Source organism: Serinus canaria, chromosome 8 (genome assembly GCF_022539315.1).
Source record: "Serinus canaria isolate serCan28SL12 chromosome 8, serCan2020, whole genome shotgun sequence".
Classification (NCBI taxonomy): Eukaryota; Metazoa; Chordata; class Aves; order Passeriformes; family Fringillidae; genus Serinus; species Serinus canaria.
This window is the reverse complement of record NC_066322.1, coordinates 25,796,749-25,820,425: the sequence shown is the minus strand read 5'-3', so window position 1 is coordinate 25,820,425 and position 23,677 is coordinate 25,796,749. Positions and strand designations below refer to the sequence as shown.

At 39.0% G+C, this 23,677-nt stretch overlaps 1 protein-coding gene across 1 annotated transcript in view; it reads right to left on the bottom strand.

The window, feature by feature from the left end:
• The window catches only part of CCDC180 (coiled-coil domain containing 180), a 28,352-nt gene extending 6,033 nt beyond the window's left edge, over positions 1-22,319 (bottom strand). The window contains exons 1-30 of the mRNA XM_050977691.1: positions 22,218-22,319; positions 21,588-21,713; positions 20,872-21,095; positions 19,676-19,758; positions 18,356-18,465; positions 18,139-18,267; positions 17,872-17,982; positions 16,670-16,765; positions 16,257-16,420; positions 15,963-16,082; positions 15,219-15,298; positions 14,480-14,568; positions 13,938-14,057; positions 13,158-13,331; positions 12,537-12,652; positions 11,166-11,292; positions 10,701-10,740; positions 9,853-10,082; positions 9,077-9,294; positions 8,362-8,537; positions 7,091-7,271; positions 6,406-6,552; positions 6,003-6,147; positions 5,677-5,793; positions 5,145-5,267; positions 4,155-4,268; positions 3,241-3,479; positions 2,591-2,643; positions 1,728-1,809; positions 530-601 (exon numbers count right to left, since the gene is read on the bottom strand). Coding sequence (XP_050833648.1) covers positions 530-601; positions 1,728-1,809; positions 2,591-2,643; positions 3,241-3,479; positions 4,155-4,268; positions 5,145-5,267; positions 5,677-5,793; positions 6,003-6,147; positions 6,406-6,552; positions 7,091-7,271; positions 8,362-8,537; positions 9,077-9,294; positions 9,853-10,082; positions 10,701-10,740; positions 11,166-11,292; positions 12,537-12,652; positions 13,158-13,331; positions 13,938-14,057; positions 14,480-14,568; positions 15,219-15,298; positions 15,963-16,082; positions 16,257-16,420; positions 16,670-16,765; positions 17,872-17,982; positions 18,139-18,267; positions 18,356-18,465; positions 19,676-19,758; positions 20,872-20,966 — 3,551 coding nt within the window. The 5' untranslated portion in view covers positions 20,967-21,095; positions 21,588-21,713; positions 22,218-22,319. The remainder of the gene's footprint in view (positions 1-529; positions 602-1,727; positions 1,810-2,590; positions 2,644-3,240; positions 3,480-4,154; positions 4,269-5,144; positions 5,268-5,676; positions 5,794-6,002; positions 6,148-6,405; positions 6,553-7,090; positions 7,272-8,361; positions 8,538-9,076; positions 9,295-9,852; positions 10,083-10,700; positions 10,741-11,165; positions 11,293-12,536; positions 12,653-13,157; positions 13,332-13,937; positions 14,058-14,479; positions 14,569-15,218; positions 15,299-15,962; positions 16,083-16,256; positions 16,421-16,669; positions 16,766-17,871; positions 17,983-18,138; positions 18,268-18,355; positions 18,466-19,675; positions 19,759-20,871; positions 21,096-21,587; positions 21,714-22,217) is intronic.
• Positions 22,320-23,677: the final 1,358 nt, after the last annotated feature.

Here is a 23,677-nt window from a genome sequence, read left to right as displayed (position 1 = left end):
ATAGTTTTGCATGGCATGTATAAAATATCTCAGTTCTATAGACTACAGTTGCACATATGAAGAAACAATATATCATTTTCTTAGAAAAGGGGAATGGAACCTGTTTGCTCCTTGTTTATTCCCATTAATGGAATACTGAGCACAAGAATGAAGGTATAAAATGTATTTGTCTTCTTAGGTGTGAAAATAATTGAAAGAGAAGGTATTTTACATTCCCCACCCACTTCTGATAAATGTAAAAAATGGGCTCCAATAAGACCTCCCACTTCAGACATTAGACAGAATGAACCAGCTGACCTACAGCTTTACTATTATTATACTGCAAAAGGAACTGTTCTGGAAGTACTTTGACCTCTAAATATCAAGGCTAAATACCTCAAAATTCAATGGTGAACTCTATAAGTCACAAAGATAGATGACAGATAGATGATAGATAGGTAGATAGGTAGGATACATACTACTACTACATACATACATGCACAGAGGGTTTTTATAGATTAACTTCTTGTTCTGAAAATATATGACTTACTCAGACTCTGTAGCCTTCTTTCCAAATATCTGTAATCTCTCATCCTTGGTAAGAGATTTTCTGCCTTTTTCACTGGAAAGGAAAAACATTTATTTGAAACTATCCACAAGTGTTTTCCTTCTCTGGCTGATGATTTGAGCTAGTCAGTCATGTGACAGACATGAAACTGGAGAAAAATTAGATAAAGCCTAACTCTAGAACCAGTATTCTGTGTGTCCTGGTTCTGGCCAGGCCAGGGTTAATTTCTGCAGTAGCCAGGAGGGGGTATGGCCAGGACCTGGAGGTTATTCTCTACCACCTCTCATCACTGTGGGGTGGCTGGAAGGGTCCCTGCTGCTGGGGAATGTGGTGGCAGTCTCAGGGGTTTGCTCATGGTGAGGATTCACACGAGAATCACTTGCCTCTCTTGTACACTTTGCTATTAACATTGCTACTGTTACTATTAGTTTTTTTATCTCATCACTGTTTCTAGTAAATTGTTCATTTCTCAACCTTATCTTCACCTTTTGTGCCTCCAATTTTCCTTTCCAGATGCTGCAGGGAAAGGGAAGTGAGCAAGCAGTGCACAGTTTGGAGTGTTTTGCTAGGAGCACAAAACTGGGAATACCATTCCCAAACCATGACAATATAAAGGTAGTATTTTGATGGAAAAAGATTCTTAGAATTCTCTTCTAAACTCTCAGTTTAAAAAAAAAATAATTTTTGTTGTTTTCACTATTAAAGTAGTTCATTTCATCAATCTGTGGACTAAGCTGAAGACAAACTATTTAGACACACCTGAAAATTAAGCCACATTGATTTAAAGGTTAGTCTGTATTTCAACAACTTTAAAATACAAAACAGCAGCAGATGAAGGATAACAACAACAAACAACAACAACAACAACAACAACAACAACAACAACAACAACAACAACAACAACAACAACAACAACAATAATAATAATAATAATAATAATAATAATAATAATAATAATAATAATAATAATAATAATAATGTCTTTCCAGTCAAAATCTGGGGGGGAAAAAACCCCACAAAGCTGATCATGTGGACATAAACAGGTTAGAGATTCCAAGGGATAAGGAGCAGATGGAAAGAAGCAAACAAGCAGTAAGAACCTTTCAATGAATAAACAAAGTTTAGGTAAATTCTTGCATAGGAATATTTGAAGTGGAATTCCTCCTTTTAGGGGTCTCACCTTTTTTTTCTCTTGGTTTCATCTCGAGATGACCTCTTGCTAGAAGACTTCTGAGAATGTGCATCAGATACCCTCTTCTTTACTGGGGGAAGAATTGCTTATAGTAACAAGGAAAGAAGAATATTGCACAAATGCCAACTGAAGTGCTTCTTATGTGTATATATATTTTGTATTCTTATTTCTATAATGTTTCCTTACAGCATGGAGGGGACAACTGCAGGAACAATCATTTCTGTCAGCCAGGCCTGCAGTAACCCAGAAGTGGCAACAGCAGTAAAGGTTATGTGCTGGAGCATGAGTCCCAGGAATGTCACAGAAAATACATGGTAGATGGAGGAGATTTAAAGCAAAGTGAAGGCAGGTAAAGAAAGAGAATGAATGGGTTACATTCACAGTATTGGTGGTCATGGGGACTTGCAAATGTGAAAGCTTTGGAAATGGCTGGAAGAGTCAAGGTCTGCAGAAGAGAGATGAGGAAATGGTAACACTAGGTAGGAAGCATCTGGGGTTACCTCTGTGCACACCTTTGAGTAGATGATGATACAGTGTGAGAAGAATCCCCGATTCCCTATATACTTCATGATTTCTATTCTGCTTCTTTTCTCAACCCCATTCCCCTTTTGCTATCACAAACACAGGCACTCTTTATAATAATATTATTATCTCATTCTGTAGCTTTCATTTCTTTAGGAGCCCAAAATCATCATTAAGTAAAGATGTTTAGGGAAAGAGCTGAGAAGCACAACTATCTCAGAATTCCTAGCATAGAAGCCACTGGCCTGGACCATGCTAGACCTGTGCAGTAAAATGCCAGGAACTACAATTTACATGAAAAGAAAATATTAAAAGAAATACAGGCACACCTGGATTCTTTTTCCCCCGATTTAGGTCTTGGTATTTTTTGGATGGGTCAAATCTGAAAAGGAAAAAAAATAAAGAGCTAAGTACTACTATATATCCTGTCATTTTATGTTCTATACTATATTATATACCAAACTAGGCAAGTTCTCTATCCCTATCATGTGCTAAGTGAGTTAAATTTCTGAGATCTTACTTAACAGATAGGGTTACTTCTACAACTGACAGTGTATATAGAGGTAATTTCATAGGGCTGATTGTTTGAATGGAATTTTGGAATTTCTACAAGCAAAACTGCATTCAAATACTATTTGCAAATCAAACATTTGTCACACTCTTCATTTTACACTTTGTATATTCAGTCAACTATGTAGCAGGTAGTCACCTTTAACTAAAATAAGGCTCTAGAAGACAAAAATTAAATACCTAAAATTTATCATTGTATACTAGATGTCACTTACAAAGGGGTATTTTTGGCTATAAGAAATCTTGGGTTTAAAAGAAAACAGTCTCAGCTAGACTAATTTTTAAACTTAGACAGATTAGAAACTATCTAGTAGTATTACCTATGACCAGTCTATTCGCTAGTTGTGGGCAAGGAAAATATAAATAAAGACATAGACAGAAAAATACCTTTAGGCTAACAAGTACTTACCCAGCTAAATTTCCAATAACTTTTATTGCCATATCATCAAACATTGAAGTACCCATTCCACTCGGATTTAACAAAGGGAATTTGTCAGGATCCAGTCCCATCACCATCCTTTTGCTCTCATCTCTGAGACTCTCTCTTGGAACAGCAGGAGCAATGGAATCTTGTGACCTCCGATGCACATCAGGAGTGGCTGAGTGCTCTTGCAATGTCCCATCCATGTCAGGAGTGGTGAAGGCCTCCTGAAATGGGAAAAAAAATGAAGCCCTGTAGACCACAGCAGGCAGTTAGTGAAAGCATTCCATGTAATGGCTGACTACTAGAGCAGATTTTCTAAACAGACAATAGCTTGCTTCACAGGCTGAAATAAATTTTTTGTCATTCTAACAGCAATGTCATTACAGCTATTCAGCTCTAAAACACTTCAAAGCAGTTAAGAGTAGGTTCTCATAATCATCATAAACAGTATTTAAGGATATACTTCTTAAAACAATGATCCACTGAGATTACAAAATAAAGACAGACTTTCCAGGAAAGGGAAGAAAGAAAATACAACCTGTTTGATAAAAACAAAATCCCTTCAGAACACATTTGGGATTTAAACAAAAAATAATTTAAAGAAACCTGTGGAATATGTACCTCTGAATAGTGCTACACCTTGAAAACAAACTCTTGTGAAGAACTGAGCAACTCATTGCAATGCCATGTATCTCTTCAGCATTTTGTAAACTTACTGATTTACTCAACCTCTTAAAAGGCTGTCCTAATGTTACAGTGTCTTTGACATCTCAGCATAATGCAGATTCTCTTTTCATTTGAGAATTCAAAGCAGGAATTCTAAAAAGCCATTAAAACATGTAGATATGAAAATTCTCCCAATATTAAATAAAATACAGAGAATGTCAATGTTATCTTACAGTGTCAGGTGGGATCTTTGCTTTTACTTCAAAGCAATCAAGATACTCGCACCTCTTTTTCAGTTCTTCCAACATGTCTCTGGCAAAAGCATACAACTCTTCAGAAGTTAAAGCCTGAAAGATATGATAAAACAGATGGTATTTACTAAACTGACTGTTCTAACCTTTTCACACATGCTGACTCTTGCAAACAATATTATTTGCCTTTGTTCTGTCACCCGTTTATGTACACATACATGGAAGCAATGAGATTGTGTAAGAGGCTGAGATTTTGGTTTGGCAAACAGGAAAACAGGTACTGACTATCCAAAAGGACTGCTGGGGTTTAAAACCCAGCTGGAAAATAAGCACCACACAGTTCAAGCCTCCTTGCCCTGGTGGAATGGGGAGGAGAATCAAAAACTTGTATGTTAAGAACAATTTAATCATTTAAAGTAAAGTGAAATTCAGTCATAATGGTAAATAATAATGATAATGATAATGATAATGATAATGATAATAAAAAGTGAAAAACAAGTGATGCACAATGTCATTGCTCACCCCCTGATGACCAATGCCAGACCCCCCCTTCCTAAATCCAGGCTGGCCCTTCCAGATAACTCCCCCAATTTATAGACTGGACATGAGAGTCCATGGGCTGCAATATCCCTTTTTTGGCCAGTTTGGGTCTCCTGTCCCAGCTATGCTCCCTCCCAGTTTCCTTTGTGAACCTCCTCAGTGACAGAGCAGGAGACAAGGAAAAAAAAGTCCTTGGCTTAGGATAAACAGGACTTAGCAAAAACTGAGTTATCAACACCATTCTCATTCTGAATCCAAACCACAACACTGTGACAGCTACTGAGAAGAAATTATCCCAGCTGAATCCAGGACAAGGACCTTTCTGAACAAAAATTCTGTGTTTCTGCCCAGCCCCAAAGAAACATAAATCTTCCTCAAAAATATTAGTTTATACCTAATTAATAACAATTAATAACAAGTCATATTAAATACCATTTCATGCTGATTAGAAGTTACTTCTTTATCTGCAGTAGAATCAACATAAGCATCTTTCTTCTGTTGGAGGTTTTCCAGGTAAGACTTTATTGTGAGTGACTGCAAATTGGAATTTGCTACCTAAAGCAGAAGCAAACTTTAAGAAACAGGAGAAGTAAAATCCCCATTCACAGCAATTTCAGAGGCTCCACTATCAAACCATTAGAACCACTGATAAAAACTGGTTAAAAATCCCCAGTACTCAGAGAAGAAGCTGAAAACAGTAATTCACAAAAGCAGCTGCACCACACAAAAATACTGGTGAATTCAGATGTACATACTCAATGTGCTGCAAGGCCAGTGTTCCAGCACAGCTGCAGCAGTATTAAAAATAAACTTTCAAGTGGCTAGTGACAGAAAACAGTTTTTAAATGAACATTAAAAATTATGTATTATTTGTTCACTATGAATTCAGCCAAAATCTCCTCAAAGGTATAAAAGAAAACTATTATATTGAATTTAAGCAAAGTTCTGATGTTTCTGTTTGTACCTCTGATTTGATTTGCAATCGTAGATTTCTCAAATATTGATGGACCTTCTCCATAAAGGCTCGACTCACAGACAGAGAAGCAAACTTCTTTCCAGACTGCTTGAAAAGTTCAGTAGCCTTTAAGAACGTCAGAAACAAAAGACAGGACAACATAATTTTTCAGTTTTTAAAACTTAAATGATAGAACTTGCCATTCTACTAATTTTTTTACATCACATAACTGCCAAACAGGATAGACTTATAGTTCTAATCTGAAAACAGGCTGACTGCAAATTGCATCAAATATGTCAATAAAAAAGAGCATTTGAAATAATAACTCTGCATACCTGCTCCAAGCAGCTCGATTTTATTTTCTCCACATCTGTCTTGATTGAACTTTCAATCAAGTCAATTTGCTTACTTTCCTTCTGAAGACACTCGCTGGAAAACTTTACCTCCCCGGATGCAAAGTTACCACCCTCTGAAAATAATCTGAAAGCAAACATATAAACAATTGGCTGTGAGTCATTTTACTCCAAGACCATTTTAGCTAAACAGCCCTGAAACAACACAAATGTGATGAAAACAGTGTAATAATTGTGGTTTAACAAGATATATTTCTTTTTCTAAATAGGAAACTAGATGAATAACAAAATAAACTTGACTTTTACTGTTCTGCCTATGCAACAAACACCAATTCCCAGAACTAAGTCACCATTTATAAACAACACTTCCATGAAATCTATGTACCTGCAACTTTTGAGAAAAGCCACATTGAAATCCCTTAATTTTCCAAAAGCTTCCTCCAAGTGCTGCTGGTAACTTCTCACAGTAACCCTGATTGATTCCAGATGGTTGCAGAGCTCTGATTCCACATTATTGCTGGAAGAAGCTGACCTAACAGCAAATAAAAAGACAGGGGAAACATGTCTGAAGAGGAATACACAGGATGATTCAGCAACTGCTGGCTGTAAAGACATGAGAAAAATTGAGGACTCCAAAGTGATTTATGACTCTCAAAGCAACTCCCTGAGCTGGGATGGTTTGGATGAACTCATGGAAGATATCAGCAACAGCTGATACTATTGGGCACTTTTCTTCAAAAACAAATAATCAACTGATATTACTGTGGACATTCAGTAGACTGGATAAAATCTAAACAGATGAAACATCTTTTCTACTTAAAGACTGCCAACACTTTGAAAGGAGATGAGAATTTCCACGTGTTCAGTCCTGATTTTAATTTCTTCAGGGAAAGAGAATGAAATTCTTTACATTTTCAAGTTTTATGATGTAGTCTTCATTGAAGAGCTGATTGCTCTTACATATACAGTTACATATAATACAGGTTCAGAATGCAAACCATAAGTATCTCAGACAGCAATCAGGAGTAATTAATGAGGGAGATTCACAGCAACAGCAGTGGCACACTTACTGCTCAGTCACAGGAGCGTGGAGCAAGTCATACTCCAAGTTATGGACTCGGGAATTAAAGTTTGTGTTCAGGTTATTGAGCTGGTCTGAAAATCTGAGGAATTCAGCTTTCTCCTTTTCCAGGCTTTCTGCTAGCACTGCACAGTGGCGCTCAAGGTGCTCCTTGTGAAGTGACAGCTCCGCTGAAGAAGAAAGGAAGTTTACAATAGGGACATTATTTCCTCTTTACTGTGAGCTATCACAATGCCCAGTTAACGTGTGATCAGCAGCAGCAGCAAAATAAACACAGCCAGACCTCATGGTAGCTAAAACATACAAATTAAATACATTCAATTTGGTTTCTTTGACTTTTCTCCTGTGAAAGACACAGATCCTTAACAGCTCCTAATCCATTCAAACCACAAATGTCTCTTGTTTACACTAAGCATTCTTTTTCCTTTTTTTTGGTCATTGCTGACATCTCCATTATTTCTCTACTGTCAGTCTTGTAACAAAACTAAAGGTTATATTTTTTAATAGAAAATACAATTTTCCTGGTTTTGGGAGTGAAAGAAAAAAATAGGTTTTGGTCTCTCTTCTGGAATGATAGCTGGATAAAACAGGAGCCAGCCAATCACCTCAAGAAAGCTACCAGAAGAAGCACACGTCCTCTCTGCAGAAAAAGAGAAATTGAAAAATTATTTGCCTGCTCTCCAAAAGAATTTTTTAGCTTATATGTAAAGACCAACAAGCCTGTCTAAAATATTTTTTCCTCACCATTAAAACTTGACACTTCCCTGACACGTGCAGAGAGTTTTCATTAGAAGATGCTCTGAAGCTGCTCAGCTATATATCAGAGTTAAATCCTCCCTCTTGTGTTTGCAGAAGCTCCACCCTGACATTTTGGCTCTCTCAACTTGCTAATTTCTTTTTCTGCAACGCTTGTAAAATATTTTTTGTACACCACAAACTCTTGTTAAATAATTTCAAGGTGGATGAGAATTCACAAACATTTGCAATATAATGTTCAACATCTTCTACAATCCAGTTGTTAATCAAGGCACTGCTGTCTATTGTTCCAAGAATAACATAGCACAAACCAGGTAGAGTTTTAGAAAAGAAATGTCATTTTAAAAATATATGAGCAGCATAGTATACTGGGAATTTATAGACACTCAACTGCTTTGTATTGTCCTCTATTACTGAGTCAACTACTGCTGAAACAGATTTTGGCCCACTTAGACCATCTCCAAATGAAGACATGTGGTGCTCAGAATACAAAAATGTCAATACCAGCTCGAACACTGTAGATATTTGTCTGTATCTCCTCCTGCTTTTGTTGATGCAACTTAAGATGCAGCAGGAGTATTGAATTCAGCTCCTCTTTCTTGGCAGCTACAAAGACATAGGAGTTGCACAAGGATTCTGCAAACCATTCCTCCAAGTGTTGAGAAAAGCAGAGGTGAATCCTATGATTGAAAAAGAAATATTACAGCGAAGAATAGTAAATAATAAATAAGAATTTATTGAATATATTATTTCTAAGAATTCAGCTTCTGGCTATAGGAAGGTAATGTTTCAGTACCATTTGCACAATACTGGTAGAGTTTTGAGCTAGCTCCTCAGTATTGAGTACCAGGAATTTTACCTTCATGGCTCTGTAGTAAATTTGGGCAAATTACTTGTCTTTCTGTAATATGTTTCCTCATTAAATAATTTTCCATAAAATATTAATTTTCTGTAAAGGTAAATGTTTTTGTGGTACTTTGACAGCCGTGAATACAAAGCAATCTAAATATTTTCTCATATTTTTTATAAATTTAAAAAGTGGAATAACATAGTAATTGTAAAATCATAATTTTATAATTAAAAACTAACTATATAAATATCTAATTATATACTAGTAATTAGATAACTTTTGCCTCTCTAGTCTACTGTTTCTTCTAAACAGCTGAAATCTGTGCATCACCTAAAGAGAAAGAAAGAACAGAAATTGTTCTCAGCTCACCTTTCTTTCAGTTTGACAAACATGGCTTCTGTGAGAAGTACATGTTTCAGGTACATAGGAAGAGATTCTTCATTTTCATATTTTGTAAAATAAGTCTCTGTGATGTCAGTCTTTCCTGCCTGTTCAAATCCAAGAACAGTGAAAGTATTCACACTAGTAGTGGAAAAAACCTCTGTGGCAATTTCAGCACTTTCTCCCTCTCTGCTCTTGGACAGTTCCTGGGAAATTGTTGGAAATTATCACATTACTTTTAAAGGTATCAGCACAGAATGAAGAGTGCACCAGCTAGTGTAAGAATCTTAAAGATATTTAATGTTCTCATTCTCAATTTGGACATTGACACAGTGCTGGCAATATTTATATATTTTATATACTTATATATAAATATATTTATAGGCCAGCAAGACATAGGCAGAGTTGACAATGTTGTAAAAGGTTTTTGTTATGGTAATAAATTCATGGAAACTGAAAAAATTAATACTTAGGTACAAATACTTGGCTTAAAACATTCACCACAGGCTGATAACACTGTGATGAATGACTGATTAAAAAAAACTATGCAAAGGGTTTCTACAAGAGTAAATGATCCAAAAGAATGGTTGTGAACTGTTTTATTCACTCCATTTTCCCAGAAAAGGATCTAGACTCCTGTGTGCTTTGTAAGCAAACTAAACAAAAAAGGACTTTCTACTCATTCTCAGCAGAAAGATCTCCTATGCCTCCTTATTTTGGACAAGACTGCCTTCAACTTTAAGCTTATTCTCTTGCTCACTCACCTGTTCAATGCTTAGCTCCTGTTCTGCATACTCATCTTCTTCACTTGTATGAGGAATACACTCCTTATCTTCTTCTTCCTCTGTTTCTTCAATTTCCTGTGCCAAGATCACCTGTTTCTCTGTTAGCTTTGTTTCTCCAGCTGATTTCTGACAACTGTCCCTATCTTCTGGCACCAGTTGAGAGAGGAGATCATCCTGCTCTGAAGGCTGGGATGTCCTTGCCTCGAGCCCTGGGGGCAATTTTGGATGCCACAATGTCAGAAAGACCTAAAGCAATTAGAGGAATCTCCAAAGGAGGGACACAGAGATAGTGAAGGGTCAGGAGGGGAACCATTCAAGGAGTGGCTGAGGCCATTTGGTTCAGCTGGAGGAGACTGAGGTCACATCAGCTTTGATCTCTGGCCAGGGACAGGACCCAAGGGAATTCCTGGAGCTGTGCCAAGGGAGGATTAGACTGGGTATTAGACTGGAAAAGGTTCTTCCCCAGAGGGTGCTGGCACTGCCCAGGCTCCCCAGGGAATGGGCACAGCCCCAAGGCTGCCAGAGCTCCAGGAGGGTTTGGACAATGCTCCCAGGGATGCACTGGGTGGGATTGTTGGGGTGTCTGGGCAGGGCCAAGAGTTAGTTGGACTTTCATAATCCCTATGGATCCCTTCCAACTCAGGATACTCTGTGATTTTTCACTCCTTGTACGATGCTCTCAGCTTGCTGCTCCACCATATGTTCACCTTCTGAAGCCTCAACTACTTACTTACAATTAAAGCAGAGTTCTTCTGGTAACAATCCAAAGAAATACAGATTGAAAAACAAGCAAGCAGAAATACCTGTTTGGACTGTTGAGGTATTACCTTGATCTTGAACTGTGGAGTCTGTCGTGCCTTGCAAGTTCTAAAAGCAAAACAACAACAAAAACCACCCACCACACCATTTTAAAATATGGATTTGCTTTCTGCTAAGAAATCCATATCCCTTCTCAAAATGCATCTATTTCAGTAAGACATGATAGTATTGAATAGATCACACATTACAGAACTTGTAACACTCAAATCAATTACTCTAAGTCTGTTACCTTGTAGTTTTCTGTTCAAAATCAGGTGAATTTGCTAAAATTCTGTTTGTAACAAGGACAGAGTTAAAAGTGTGGGACTGAGAAATGTTTTGGTTTCCCACTGCTATCTCTACCAAAAGCACTTTATGCAATGGCTGAAACAGTACTTTATATAATCTGAATTTTAAAGGTAATATAAATTTTCTCTAAGGTGAAAAAGTAATACACCAGTAAGGTTTTAAACTGGAAGAAATTTTCTTTTTACCTGTTTGAAGATTTCCTTCACACTAAAATGCTGATTGATGGATATACTGTAAGAAATCAACTCCCACAAAATAGCTTTTGGATAAGCCATTACTTCATTCATTACAATCTGCTTGAATGTCTCATTCCTGTGAAATTTAAGGTCACTGTTTAAGAGACTCAAGTATGTATAGAAATAAAATTAAGTGTGACTACAGTGCCTTCAAATCTAAATGTAACTTCTTTGATCAATCTCATAAAACCTTTAGGGTAAACTTTGCCATTGATCTGTTTATACTGAATACAATCGCACCCTGGCTTGTTAGAGATTAGTTCTTTACAAATAAATAAATGCACAAAAGTTAAGAAATATTTGCAATGAAGCCTTTTACATCCTTCCTTTTGGATGGGGAACCATTCAAACACTGCTTACATAAGAGAGGTCAGATTACTGTCTTCCATGTTAGTTCTGCACTGTGCTCAGCTGTGACTGAGCCTTTCTGGTTTATTTCCATTTTACTTGAAAATAAAAACTAACGGTTCAAGCTGAGTCTAGAGTCAAAAAGAACCAATGTTCACACTTGTTTTCATTTATATTTACATTTGATTTGTCTCCTCAACAAAGGTAATTATGGGGAATTTATGTATGTGTCAGATAGGTTACATTGTATTTTCACTTGGTCTGTTACCTCTGGCTTTTTAAAATTTGTTTGAATGATTACTAAGAGTATCAAACCCCCAGCTCTAACCACAATCCCACTGTGAGGTGTGTGAAGGTATGTGAATCTGCCCCTCATGTCCATACTGCTCTTCTAATGTGCCTCTGATCTAACAGGCAGGAAAGACCTCCTGGGTGTGAGAACAGAGCTGCTTCCTCTCAGGTTTCACATCTGCTGCTAAGGTCTTTAGCAAGGAGAGCAGTATTGTACCAGTTTTTATATGGTTTTTAAGGTTGCAAATGCCTAATCATGAGAAGGACAGCAGAGACCTTACCAAAATAAATAATTTGGCTACTTAAAGATCTTAGTCCTTGCGACTTAGAATGAGATCAAGTCTGTGAGTGCAGATGTGGTGGTGCAGACCAACTTCTGATTCCTGTGATTCAAGAATCTGAACCACTACTTTTACTTCTGAATAAGGCATGGATGTGATGGTATGCACAGTAATACTGATGTGGTATGGTTTTTGAATAATAACAGTCTTCCTTTGTCCAGTTCCTAAACTGTGGGTATTATTTGCCTTAACCTTGTTCATTATGTACATTATTTTACATTCTTAGATGAAGTAAAAGTCTTTTTCCATACCTTCACATAACAGCATAAACAAGGTGTAAGTAGTACCACCCAGGTTAAAATATGCTTTACTTTTTAAATTTACAATACAAAATTCATACCTAGTTCTAATTTGATCTAAAGAAGTAAGGGCATTCTCCAAATATTGCTCCAGCTCTTCTTCACACCTGGCCATTTTCATTTTTTCCAAAACTGTATCCAGATTATCTTTCCGCACCTAAGGCCACATTAAAAAGCCAGTAAAAACAGTTTAGTAGATACTAAAATCTCCATAGCTATTTAGGATTCAAGTAATTTGATTATGTACATATAATTCTACACCAAGACCCTAGCAAAACTCATCATCTATGAAGATTTCCTAGGTAATGAACAGCTCTGACATTGCCACCCCAAGCTGGCTGTTTTAACTATTAGAACTTGGCATACAACCAGACTCCATACCTGCACAAGATCTATAAAAGAAACTTGCAGCCACTTTATACAGAAAGCAGCAGTGATCTTTATCACTTTTGCCATATCAAGAATAAGACAGGACTGTCCATTCAGTGTGAATCAAGTAGTTAGCAAAACTGACAGAATGAAACTGAAAAGCAGAAATTCCAATATAAAAGTCAGATACTATGTTTTTCATTGTATAGCAGCTATTTTGAATTCCAGAGGGTTCTTTGTATTAAGAACTCCTTTCTTTACATTATGCCACATCCTTGTTTTAATGTTTATACCTGTAGTATGTTATCCTGTTCCAATCTGTATTTATCTACTTTCTTCTGAAGAACATCCTCCTGCTGGGACAGTTGGAGTAGATGAACATCCCAGAGATCCATGGCCTCCTGAACACAGCTGTGCAAGCCTTGACAATGCTGCTCATGCCATTTAGCCATCTCCTTAAAATCACTCTAAAGAAAAACATTCAAATGAGCAAGTTATGTGTAAACTGCTGGAAGGTGAAATGAATGAGTAAGAGGATATGTAACATGATAAAAGGCTGCCTGGTTATTTCCTGACTAGTATTGAAAATGGTGTCTTCTATGTGGAGAGTAAAAATAATCCAGGTAAACTGAGTAAGAATGTGGATTTTTATTCTACAAGCTTTTGTTTATTCTGACATCATAAAGCACTGAATGACATTGTACAATTTATCTCTTTAGGAACAACTGCCTGGTCATTCTTATGTAAAGAATCACAACATACCAGATTGGAAAACATTTGGGAGATCATTAAAATCAATTCCTGTGTCTTTTGGCAGATTGGGCCATACCTCACTTATCTCTATCATGTGTATTGCAGATATAAATTATAAGAAAAATACAATATATTACAAATAATGAACACAATAATTATGAACTCTTTCACGTGAAACTCTTCCACACCAAACTTTGTTTCTTTGCAGGGTTTAGTCACACTATGGATCTCAATGGCCTAGGATGCAGAAGGCATTGCAGGGAGCATAGGAAGAACAGACTAATCCCAAGGAGTGATAAAAATAAATGTAATCAACATACATCCATGTGCTCCAGTTCTTCTTCAAACCTATTTTTTAGTTTCTCAGTCATCTGAAGCATGTTGGAATGCACAACTTCAACATCTTCTGCTGTGCAAAAGTTGTTATCCAACAGGGTCATCTAAATGAAAAGAATAACAAATGATTGACATGCATGACTTTCAGAGAGCATGACTAAATTTAGTGATTCTTTTCTTGTGATGGACAGAGAAAGACTCAGCCTCCTAGATCCCACATTCTGTTAGTAAACACTACAATTCAGCTGGATACAGAAGGAGAAATTGAGGCAGAGAGGTGGAATTTCTTTGCCAAGATAAGCCAGGTTTTGCACAAATACTGAGCACCCCCTTCATTACTTTTACACATTTCAAGTACAAATACCAAATACTACTGTGAAACCAAACAGATAGTTACTTTTTGAACAGAATAAGTGGTTAAAAACTAATCTGACTTGTTATCCCAATGTTTGGTGGATCCTCAAACACATTTTATTGTAAAGACACACTGTACCATGGCTACCACAGCCAAAGCTGGCACTCTCACCTTGCAGGTCTGCACTTTTTCCTGACATTTGCCCTGGACCAGCTCGTACTGCACACGCATTTTCTCCACACACTCTGCATTATGGCTGTCTGAATGATTTGGAACAGACCACAGTCAAAATTCTGTATTTCACAGTGCAGCGTGAAAAGGAAACATGACAGAAGCCCTGTGCTGAATCTCAGCAGAGGGAACAGATCCCAGCAGTGTCTGCACACCTGAGTGACACTAATAACCAATCAAATAAGCTGTTTCTAACTATGCTTAAAAGTAGCAAGTTATTTACAATTGCTACCAACTTATTTGCTACCATGCAGGCTAAAAACATCACAACAGGACATGCTTGGAGCAAGAGAAGGAAGGCACACTGCAGGACATAGAGAAAGGAAGTACCTTCAGTACTTCTTCCCCTCTCTTCCAACAGTTAAAAAGGAGTATTTTTGTATGATTGAGAACTGATCCATGTCAAACTTAAACTTTTATTTCCCCAGATTAATTCTAACCAAGCCAATTCCTGCTAGGTGTCCCCATGTACAAGTGTTTGTCACAGGCAGCTTCTTTGGGTTTTACTGCCAGCTCAAAGCAGCTGAGAAGGTATCTGGGAACGCGTGGAACAAAGAATAGAGCAGACATGCACTTTCAAAGCAACTCATTGCCCAGGAAAAATGCCCAGCATCATTGCCCAAAAAAAAAAAAAAGTATTGCTTGAATTCCAGACTTTTTTAATGATTTCCCAACTTACCTATACTTTTGTTCAAATTCTCCAGAGTTCTGTACCATTCATTTATGTCAGATTTTGTATGTGTTGGAGGCAACAAGGCACTATCAAAGTAGGAAACAAGAGTCAAGGATCTTAAAATACAAACCAGTCAATTGTATATAAAACTACTATCAAATACAAAATTATGAACCAGAGTACCCATACTAATGTGCTTTATTTTATTTACAGCCATCTTGGCAATGAAAATCAACCAAAGAGATTGTTGTTTACTACCCAACAAGGAACTAACAGTAAACTACCTTGTTCCTATGTGCACTGTAAATAAACTCTCTGTAAATATTGTAATGCATTGCACTCAAAAATGCTTTTGTGTTTAGGATGGATATTCAAATACAGCAGTGTTAGATTTCTATCCATACACCTCTCTTAATTTATTACACATGGAGAAAAGAACCACCAACTTCTAGCTCTCCACCATCTTTGTCTGCCCATTTCTACCACGTTTCAAATGTCATTAAGATTTACTTTTGCATTCCTGCATTTTTAGCCCTCAACCACCACCTATTTAGTGTAGCTGGTACACTAAAAATCAAGCATGCATTTTTTTCCATTAAAATAGCTGTAGAAATATAGGTTTAGACCCTGTCTTACTGCTGAATTTAACAAGCACACACTGACAGAAAGCAAAGTGCATTTTGTAGCCAAGCCCTTCATTAACTCCAGAAATAACTGTTTTCCTTTATGCTATATCCTCTTTTGTCATACCCAATGTGCTGCAAAACCCTCAGTCTCTGTTCACTGAGTACAATCTGCTCCTTTATCATCTTTTCCATTTCCATTTTCACAGCTGGGGGATTCTGTATTTCTTCACTTGCCATAAATTCTCTGCAGGATGGAATAAAGATATGTATAATGGAAACATGATATCATACATTATATCATATATGAAATGTATAAAGAAAAAAGAACTTTTTTTTAACTTGTTTTATAGAAACTACAAGTGAACACTAGTCACTTTGTGTTATTCATTGTCTAAACTAAGATTGCAAAATTTCTGACCTGAAACTCTGCACTACACAGTTCTTTTGGATGAGCTTCCAGTCCTTGACTCTCTCTTGCCATTTCAGTTGGTGCATTTTTTCTTTCTCAAGCTCTGATTTCATTAGATTAAAGAGCAGCTTGGCAGTTGCCCTCTCATTACCCAGCAGTGCTCTGTTTATGTTCTGTGTATCAAAAAATAAAACCAGGAGTAGAAGCAGCATACAACATGCAAAACCAAAAAAAAAAAAAAAATTGTGTCTTCTACACAAAATGAGGGGAAAAAAGAATAAAAATGATAACAAATACCATGCAAAGTAGAAATCTCTCTATATTTCAGTGATTGGTAGGCAGAAAAAATTGATTTCAGCTGGGAAAAAAAAGACATTCTAGGAATATTCAGACTGCTATCCTGCCCCAGGTAAAATATTTACCATGGCCTTATCATTAATGAGCCTGTGAACATCAGCTGCCAAGAAGAAGGAAATTTCCTCCAGTTTCTCAGTATACTTGGTCAGTACATCTGCGATCTGTGCAATAAAAGAATAAGGAAGAACAACAACAAAAAGTTAACTGAAATATCAGTTTCCCAAGTTAAAAAACTACATGAACTATTTTTCCTTTAAAATTAGATTAATTAATTATTCATTAATTAAATCTATTGAAGTGAATTAAAATTAATTGGATGACACACAGATTGAGAAGTAAATTTTAAAATATTAATCTTAATTATCTTGAAGACTGATTTTTTTCAGTAGTTCATAAAAATAGTAACTAAAACATTCCACTTTGCTACCACTTATCTGATTTCTCTTTAATATCTGTGATAATTGAGTGCTCTGCAGACAGGCTGCAATATGAATTTAAAAATCAAATCAAATTCCTTTCAAATATCTGAAGGGATTCCACCAGTGCTTGTTTTAAGTGAACACAAAATTAAAGCAAATGTGTTCATCTCTGACATTTGTTGTAACTAATCTAACTAAACAGAAAGGTCACTGGTGATATTCTTGGACCTTTTCATGACCTGAATTACAAAGAGAGGAGAAACTGGCACTGGTTGAACAAACAGCTTTTCTTTGCCTACAAGGACAGTGCAACAAGCTCTTCTATAGTCTATTCATTTTTTTAATCCAAACATTTCCTATGATGTCCAATGGCTTTTACAGGTTAGGTTGAAGACTACAAAACTGCAACATGTTTACTACTGACACCCAGCCAACCCAAACTAAAATCGAGCTAGGTCATGTCTATGCTCCTTCTCAGCTGCAGAACAGCTATGTCCCCCCAAAAACAACAGACCAAATGAAAGTTTGTCCCCCAAAAAATAAAAGACCAAATGAAAGCTTCCCTCCAGGGAAATAAAAGCAGTTCACACATTCCTTGCACCTTTAGTACAGGTAATTGTGAAAGAAAGAAACACCTTCACACTTGGAAAAAAGTGGCTTCTCCTGATTATGTGGGTGTAAAATGAGTGAATAGTTTATTGGTGAAAAGAAAGCAATCACCACACAACAGAACTACTGGCAGACCTGTGACTCCTGTGGAAACAAGCTACTCTTTGCTCTGCACCCAGCATTATATCAGCAAATAACAATCTTATGCTTAAGTAACAGTTATTGAGACTGCAGCTCACTTTTATGGCTCGACTCCTTTCAATCTCCTTTAGGGATTCATCCACTGCCCTAATCCACTTCCTTCTGTTTGAGGATTCCTCATGGATCATATTCCAGAGTTCTTCCAAACCCTGCAATAAAAATCTACTCTCAATTTCACTGAAAAGTGAATATATATATATCACAGAAAATTTAAAAAGTAACAATTTAGGACTCCAGTGAGCCATAAGAAGTTACACAGAGCAGATACAAGTAACTGAAGTTGAGCCAATGCTGAGCTGCCTTACTTCAAATGAGAAACCTTCCAAAGCCATGTCAGACGCAATCTTTTCAAACAGGAGTTTACTCTTTTCATCTGATTTCATCACTTCAAGCTGAAGGAATTCTTGAAGATTCAAAACAGAGGCTTCCATCTCCTACAATGGTAGGTCAGTGTGATCATTTGAATATTGGGCCCTGACTTTAGAAGAGCACTCAGGGCTGGATTAAAAACTCCTGCCTTACCCTGCCAATGCAGTCCAGCTCCTGCTGCATTTCGGTCACTGCTCCATGGTGACGCTTCTGCCGCCGTTCTGCCGGGTACCTCCATGCACTGCTGCCTGCTTCCTCAGCAACTGCCAAGGAAGACATGAGGATTCTACAGCCTGGAACTGTTACTGCAGAACATGGGATGCATGAACAATAAATCCCTAAATCTACACTATGACTGCTGTAGTTAGTGCAGCTTTCGCAGTGTGCAACATCTTTCCATGGGAAGTGCAATCTTAGCAAATGCTGGTTAAAAATACTAGGGCATATTTTAAAATTTCCTTTATTAAGTTCTGATTTTCACAAGGATTATAGCATGGAACTATCAACTAAGCTCAGGTATGATGTAAAAAAAAATGCAACATTTCAGGAATGAGGTCTGATTACATCAAAACTGAAATTTATCATCTAGACATAACCTGTGACTGATGGACAATTTCACAACTGTGTTTTTTTCCTCTATTAGAAGACTCTTAATCTTCAAAATTACCTACAAATCATCAAAAGTGTGTCAGGCCATTTCTGAGCTTGATTTTTGTTGCTTTACAGGAGAAAGAGTCCCAATGTGGGTGTAACCAAACTGTGTATTCTACTCCCCTCTACCTCATTTTGTGATGAGCTGGTAATGTTGGGTGGTTTTCAGAGCCCATCTGAGGCCCAGGATTCAAGCTGAAAATGAGACAGGCAAACCCTGCAAGGTGAAGTGTTTCTTTATCCTTAATATGACTCAGCTGGGAAAGCAGCAGCACCACTATCCAGTGAGGGTCATCTGTGCTAATGGGCCATGATGAACTGAATATGCACTGACAGCAGAATGGGAAGCTGAAACGACTATCAGGGACTCATAAATAAATATTCTACATAATTCCATTGTGATTACATCATTCCATTGGGAACCTCCCTGCACTGAGGGATGTACCCCACTGTATGTAATTTAGGCTGTCTGGGGACTTGGGACACCACCACCACTAGACATCCAGAGGAGGAACCCAGACTTCCACAAGACCACCCCTTCTGACAGCACTGCAACCCTGACCAACAGGGTGCCAGGCTGTACTCTGACTTTGTGGTTTTCAACCAGTTTTTCTGTATCATTTCATTTGCTGTAATATTTCTATTAAATTGTAACTCCAACTTGAAATCTCTCACAAGGTATTTGTGCGGGGTTAATTTCTCCTGCTGGTTTATTTTCAAACCAGCACAACTTTGTACCTTGTTCAGCTAAACCTGTTACATGTATCATGTCTCCTGTGACTGAAAATTAGAACTGAGGGCATTCAGGGAAGCCAGTTTTACCAACTACATCAGGCAGGCCTCTGACTTTCTCAGCTGAACTTTCATCTACATTTCCCCATGGCTCTGGAAAAGTTGTAGGTTGCCTGAAACAGGAAGAGAATAAAGCTTCAATTTGTACTAAAAGTTCACCAGAAGAGGGACTAGCATAATAGTATAATACACTTCAATCGGCAAAATGTAACATTAAAGTGAACGTGAGCATCATTCTAATTTTAAAGAATGTAATTCAAAGAATCAAAGTTTCTTCTTCTGAGACAAACTGAAGGCTGGGTAGATCCTAACCCCAAAGTCTATTAGGGTGGCATTACAACAATGCATGCTAGATTTAGAACATGTAAACCACAGAGACTTACAGAACAGTTCTAAAAGGTAAAAAACCTATGTGTAGAGGGTGATCTTGCAAGCCCAATAAGTTGCAGCTGGGGCTTCATCTTCAGTTGATGAAGATTGGAGGTGGGCATGATCTTAACAGGCCACACCTGCAATCAATAAGAACTAGTGCTATATAAGAGTAAGGAAAGAGGAGTGAGGAGAGTCAGGTTACTGCAAGGACTTAGAGAAGTCAGTGAGTAGAGGAGCTGCCTGTGAGCAACATCAAGGTATGAAGCTCTGATAATATGAAATCCTCATACTATGATGATATTAGAACCTTTGCTATCTAAGACAACACTATGAACTCTTAGGAGACACTAGCAAGAAATATGGAAATAGCCTTAATCTGCCCAATGCATTTCCCAACAGCTTGGGCACTGTGTTTCTCCTTGGGGTCAGTGAGAATCCCTGTATCATTATTCAGCAGCTGGCTTAGGGTAAAGAAGGACGGATGCATTAACTTCATTCTTGTTCATTGCATTATCTTACATCATCATATAAGCCATTTACTTGGAAAAACAGCCTAAAAAATATGTGTCAGACTAGGTGTATATCCAGATTGCTATGAGCAAAGAGAATTTCTTTTCAAAAGGAAAGCCATACAATATGCCTTCCATTGCAAATATTAGTCTGTTAGCCTGCACTTCAACGGGCAGTGAGCAGTTCATTATACTAAATTTACATTTGGCAAGGAGACGGTCTATTACAAGTTGTTAGTGCTATGACCAAGAATTCAAGAGTTTCTAATTCCCAGTAAAAAATCTGTCAATTTCATACCTTTAGTTATGAACATATAATTGGTGTTTTATGCTTCTGTTCCCTACCTGTCTGACTGTGGTGTTTTTGTGAAGTCACCGGTGGGTGTTTTTCCAACACATTTCTGCTGATTACTTGGTAATGGCATGGCATCAGCAAACATTTCTGAATGTTTATTTAAAGTGAGCTTTTTACTCTTCTTAGAGCTCCTTGTCTTCTTTCCTTCATCCAAAAGATGGGCTAAGTACACCTTCAAAGAACCACAATCTCAACAATCAGAATTCCTTCAAACCTACAGAACGGAGAAGGGGCAAAATAATTAATGAAAAATACTAGGGGAAAGACAGCAGTAGAGAAAGGTAAAATTATGAACCCTACATGCCACACACATAACCATTTTCATCAATGGCTGTTTTCAAAATGAGAAAAAAAGGATAATCTTTTCCTCGAAAGTGGAGTAACTGGATGGTGTTGCCTTGCTTACAGATACCAAAAAAGTTAACAGCAGAGTGAGAAATGCCTGAATCTGGCTAACTATGCCTCTAAATGTTTTACTGCTGTGTTATGATTCTGCCTCCAGTTAATATAACCTGATATCCAACAAAGAGATGGGAACACATGTAGATGCATTGGAGAGCATATGCTGGAGATAACACATTCATCTTTTACTAAAACAAACCAAAACCAGAAATGTTGAAATTGACCTGGGGTCATTTCAACAGCCAGAAAATTGACTAACACAACAAACTCCTTTGGCTTTTGCCAAATCCTTTGCTTTTTTTACCTTGGCCTTGAAGAACTGTTTGCAGCCTTCCTTTCTGCAAACATGTCACTCCCGTCCTGTTGAGAACTCGTGGTTCATCGCAGCTGACTGGCCGGGCCTGCTTCCAGAAGAACTGGCAATTGCAAGCTGGGAGCCAAGAGGAGATGTAACACTTCACTTGGGAAAAAGGGGGTTCCTTGCTCCTTGAATCATAGAATGGTTTGGCTGGAAGAGACCTTTAAGATCATCTTCCACCCTCCTGCCACGGGCAGGGACACCTTGCACTAGTCCAGGTTGCCTCAAGCGCTGTCCAGGGATCCACGGGCAGCGCAGCTTCTCTGAGCAACTTGGGCCAGGGCCTCAGCAGCCACCCAAGGAACAATTCCTGCCCAATATCCCATCTAACCCTGCCCTCAGGCAGTTTGAAGCCATTCCCCTTGTCCTGCCACTACAGGCCCTTTTGCAAAGTCCCTCTCCAGCTCTCTTGGATCCCCTTTAAGCACTGCAAGGGGCTCTAAGCTCTCCCTGGAGCCTTCTCTTCTGCAGACTGGACCCCCCAGCTCTCCCAGCCTGTCCTAGAGCAGAGGAGCCCCAGCCTTCAAAGCAGCTCCGGGAGACTCCTAACGCTGAAACTCCACGCCTACCGCTCACCTTCCAGGTCCGGCGGCTGTCGCTCCCGGGGTCGCTCGGGGTCGCTCCCGGCTCTCTGCCCGTCCCCCACGGGGCCCTCAGGCGGAACCGCGCGGGCCGTTGTCAGCACAACGGGGCGGGGAGGGGGGAGCGGGGCCGGCACAGCCTCAGCCACCGCGCCCTCCGGTGGCCGCTCCCGGCAGCACCCGCCGCCTCAGCCCGGCAGCACCCGGCCGCCTCTCCTCGTCCCGGCCGTCCCTCCTGGACCCGGCGCCTCTCCTCGTCCCAGCCTCCTCGCCTGGCCCCGGCATGCCCACGGGACAGATTTCCTCACGGACACCGCAGAGCCGTTCCCCGCTCCAGGCGTTTGTGCCTGCTCACTCCTCTGCTGAGGGAGGAGCAGCTACCGCATCTCTTAATGTTCCCAGCAGCTGAGGAATTGCCATGGAATGACTTCCAGCACAAACCTTTCAGCTGGAGCTCGCTGTTCCCTCTGCAGACTTCTCCTGTGCTGGGATCACTCACCTGCCCTTTGGCAGCCGGTGACCCCTCAGGTGTGACCTTCCAGCGGACATCCATCCATCCATCTATGCATCCCTCGGGCTCCCGGGGAATCCATTCCCGCCAGGAGCAGCAGGGCTGGAGGCGCTCCAAGGGTGACACCGGGCGGTGGCTGCCGGCACACACCGGCTGCTGCCCGCTCCTGGCATCTCCTGTCCTGGCACGGAAAGACGGGAAAATCATGGATCTTCCACTTACCGTGGAAAGCACCATGGCTCCTTTGGAGATGTGAAAGCTCTTCATGGCGCAGAAGACTTATTTTAAAAATTTTATGAAAATAAAATTTTATTTAATACTTATTGCCTTGTAGCACTCATTAGAATTTTAAAAAACAATTCCATCTTACAGCCACATAAACAGAGCAGGTATTAGAGGGCATGTTCAAATCCCCCAAAATTTCTGTGAAACAATTAGGAACAGAACCTGGTTTTGGCTACAGGTGACTCACTCCTCCTGTAAGTTACACTCTGCTGAATTGTCAGGAATGGAATAATCTGCACCATGGCTGATGCAGTTTGATAAAGAACCATCTCCTGCTGGCAGCACAGTTTAGTGCAGAGCTGAGAATGCCCCAGATGAGAACTGTGAGGTCTGGGCTGATATCTGTGGCTGGGGAAGGACAGCAGCAGTGAGCCAGCCCTTGCCTTTGCAGGGCCCTGCAAGGGCTGCAATGGCAAAGGCAGATTCCTCTGCCTTGGCACTCAGTACTGCTGCAGCACTTGGAACTGAGTGCCAGCTGGGAATTCTGAGTGTTGGGCTTTGATCCTTGGCATGAAAGCCGCTTTTTAATTTTTTTTTCCCCTGTGTTCATTCACACTGACTTATGTGAACATTTGTCTATATATTGACTTTTATATGCAGGAGCACTTAATAGTTTGGCTGTGATTAAGACCCTGAATTTTAGGAGAACAAACTTTCAG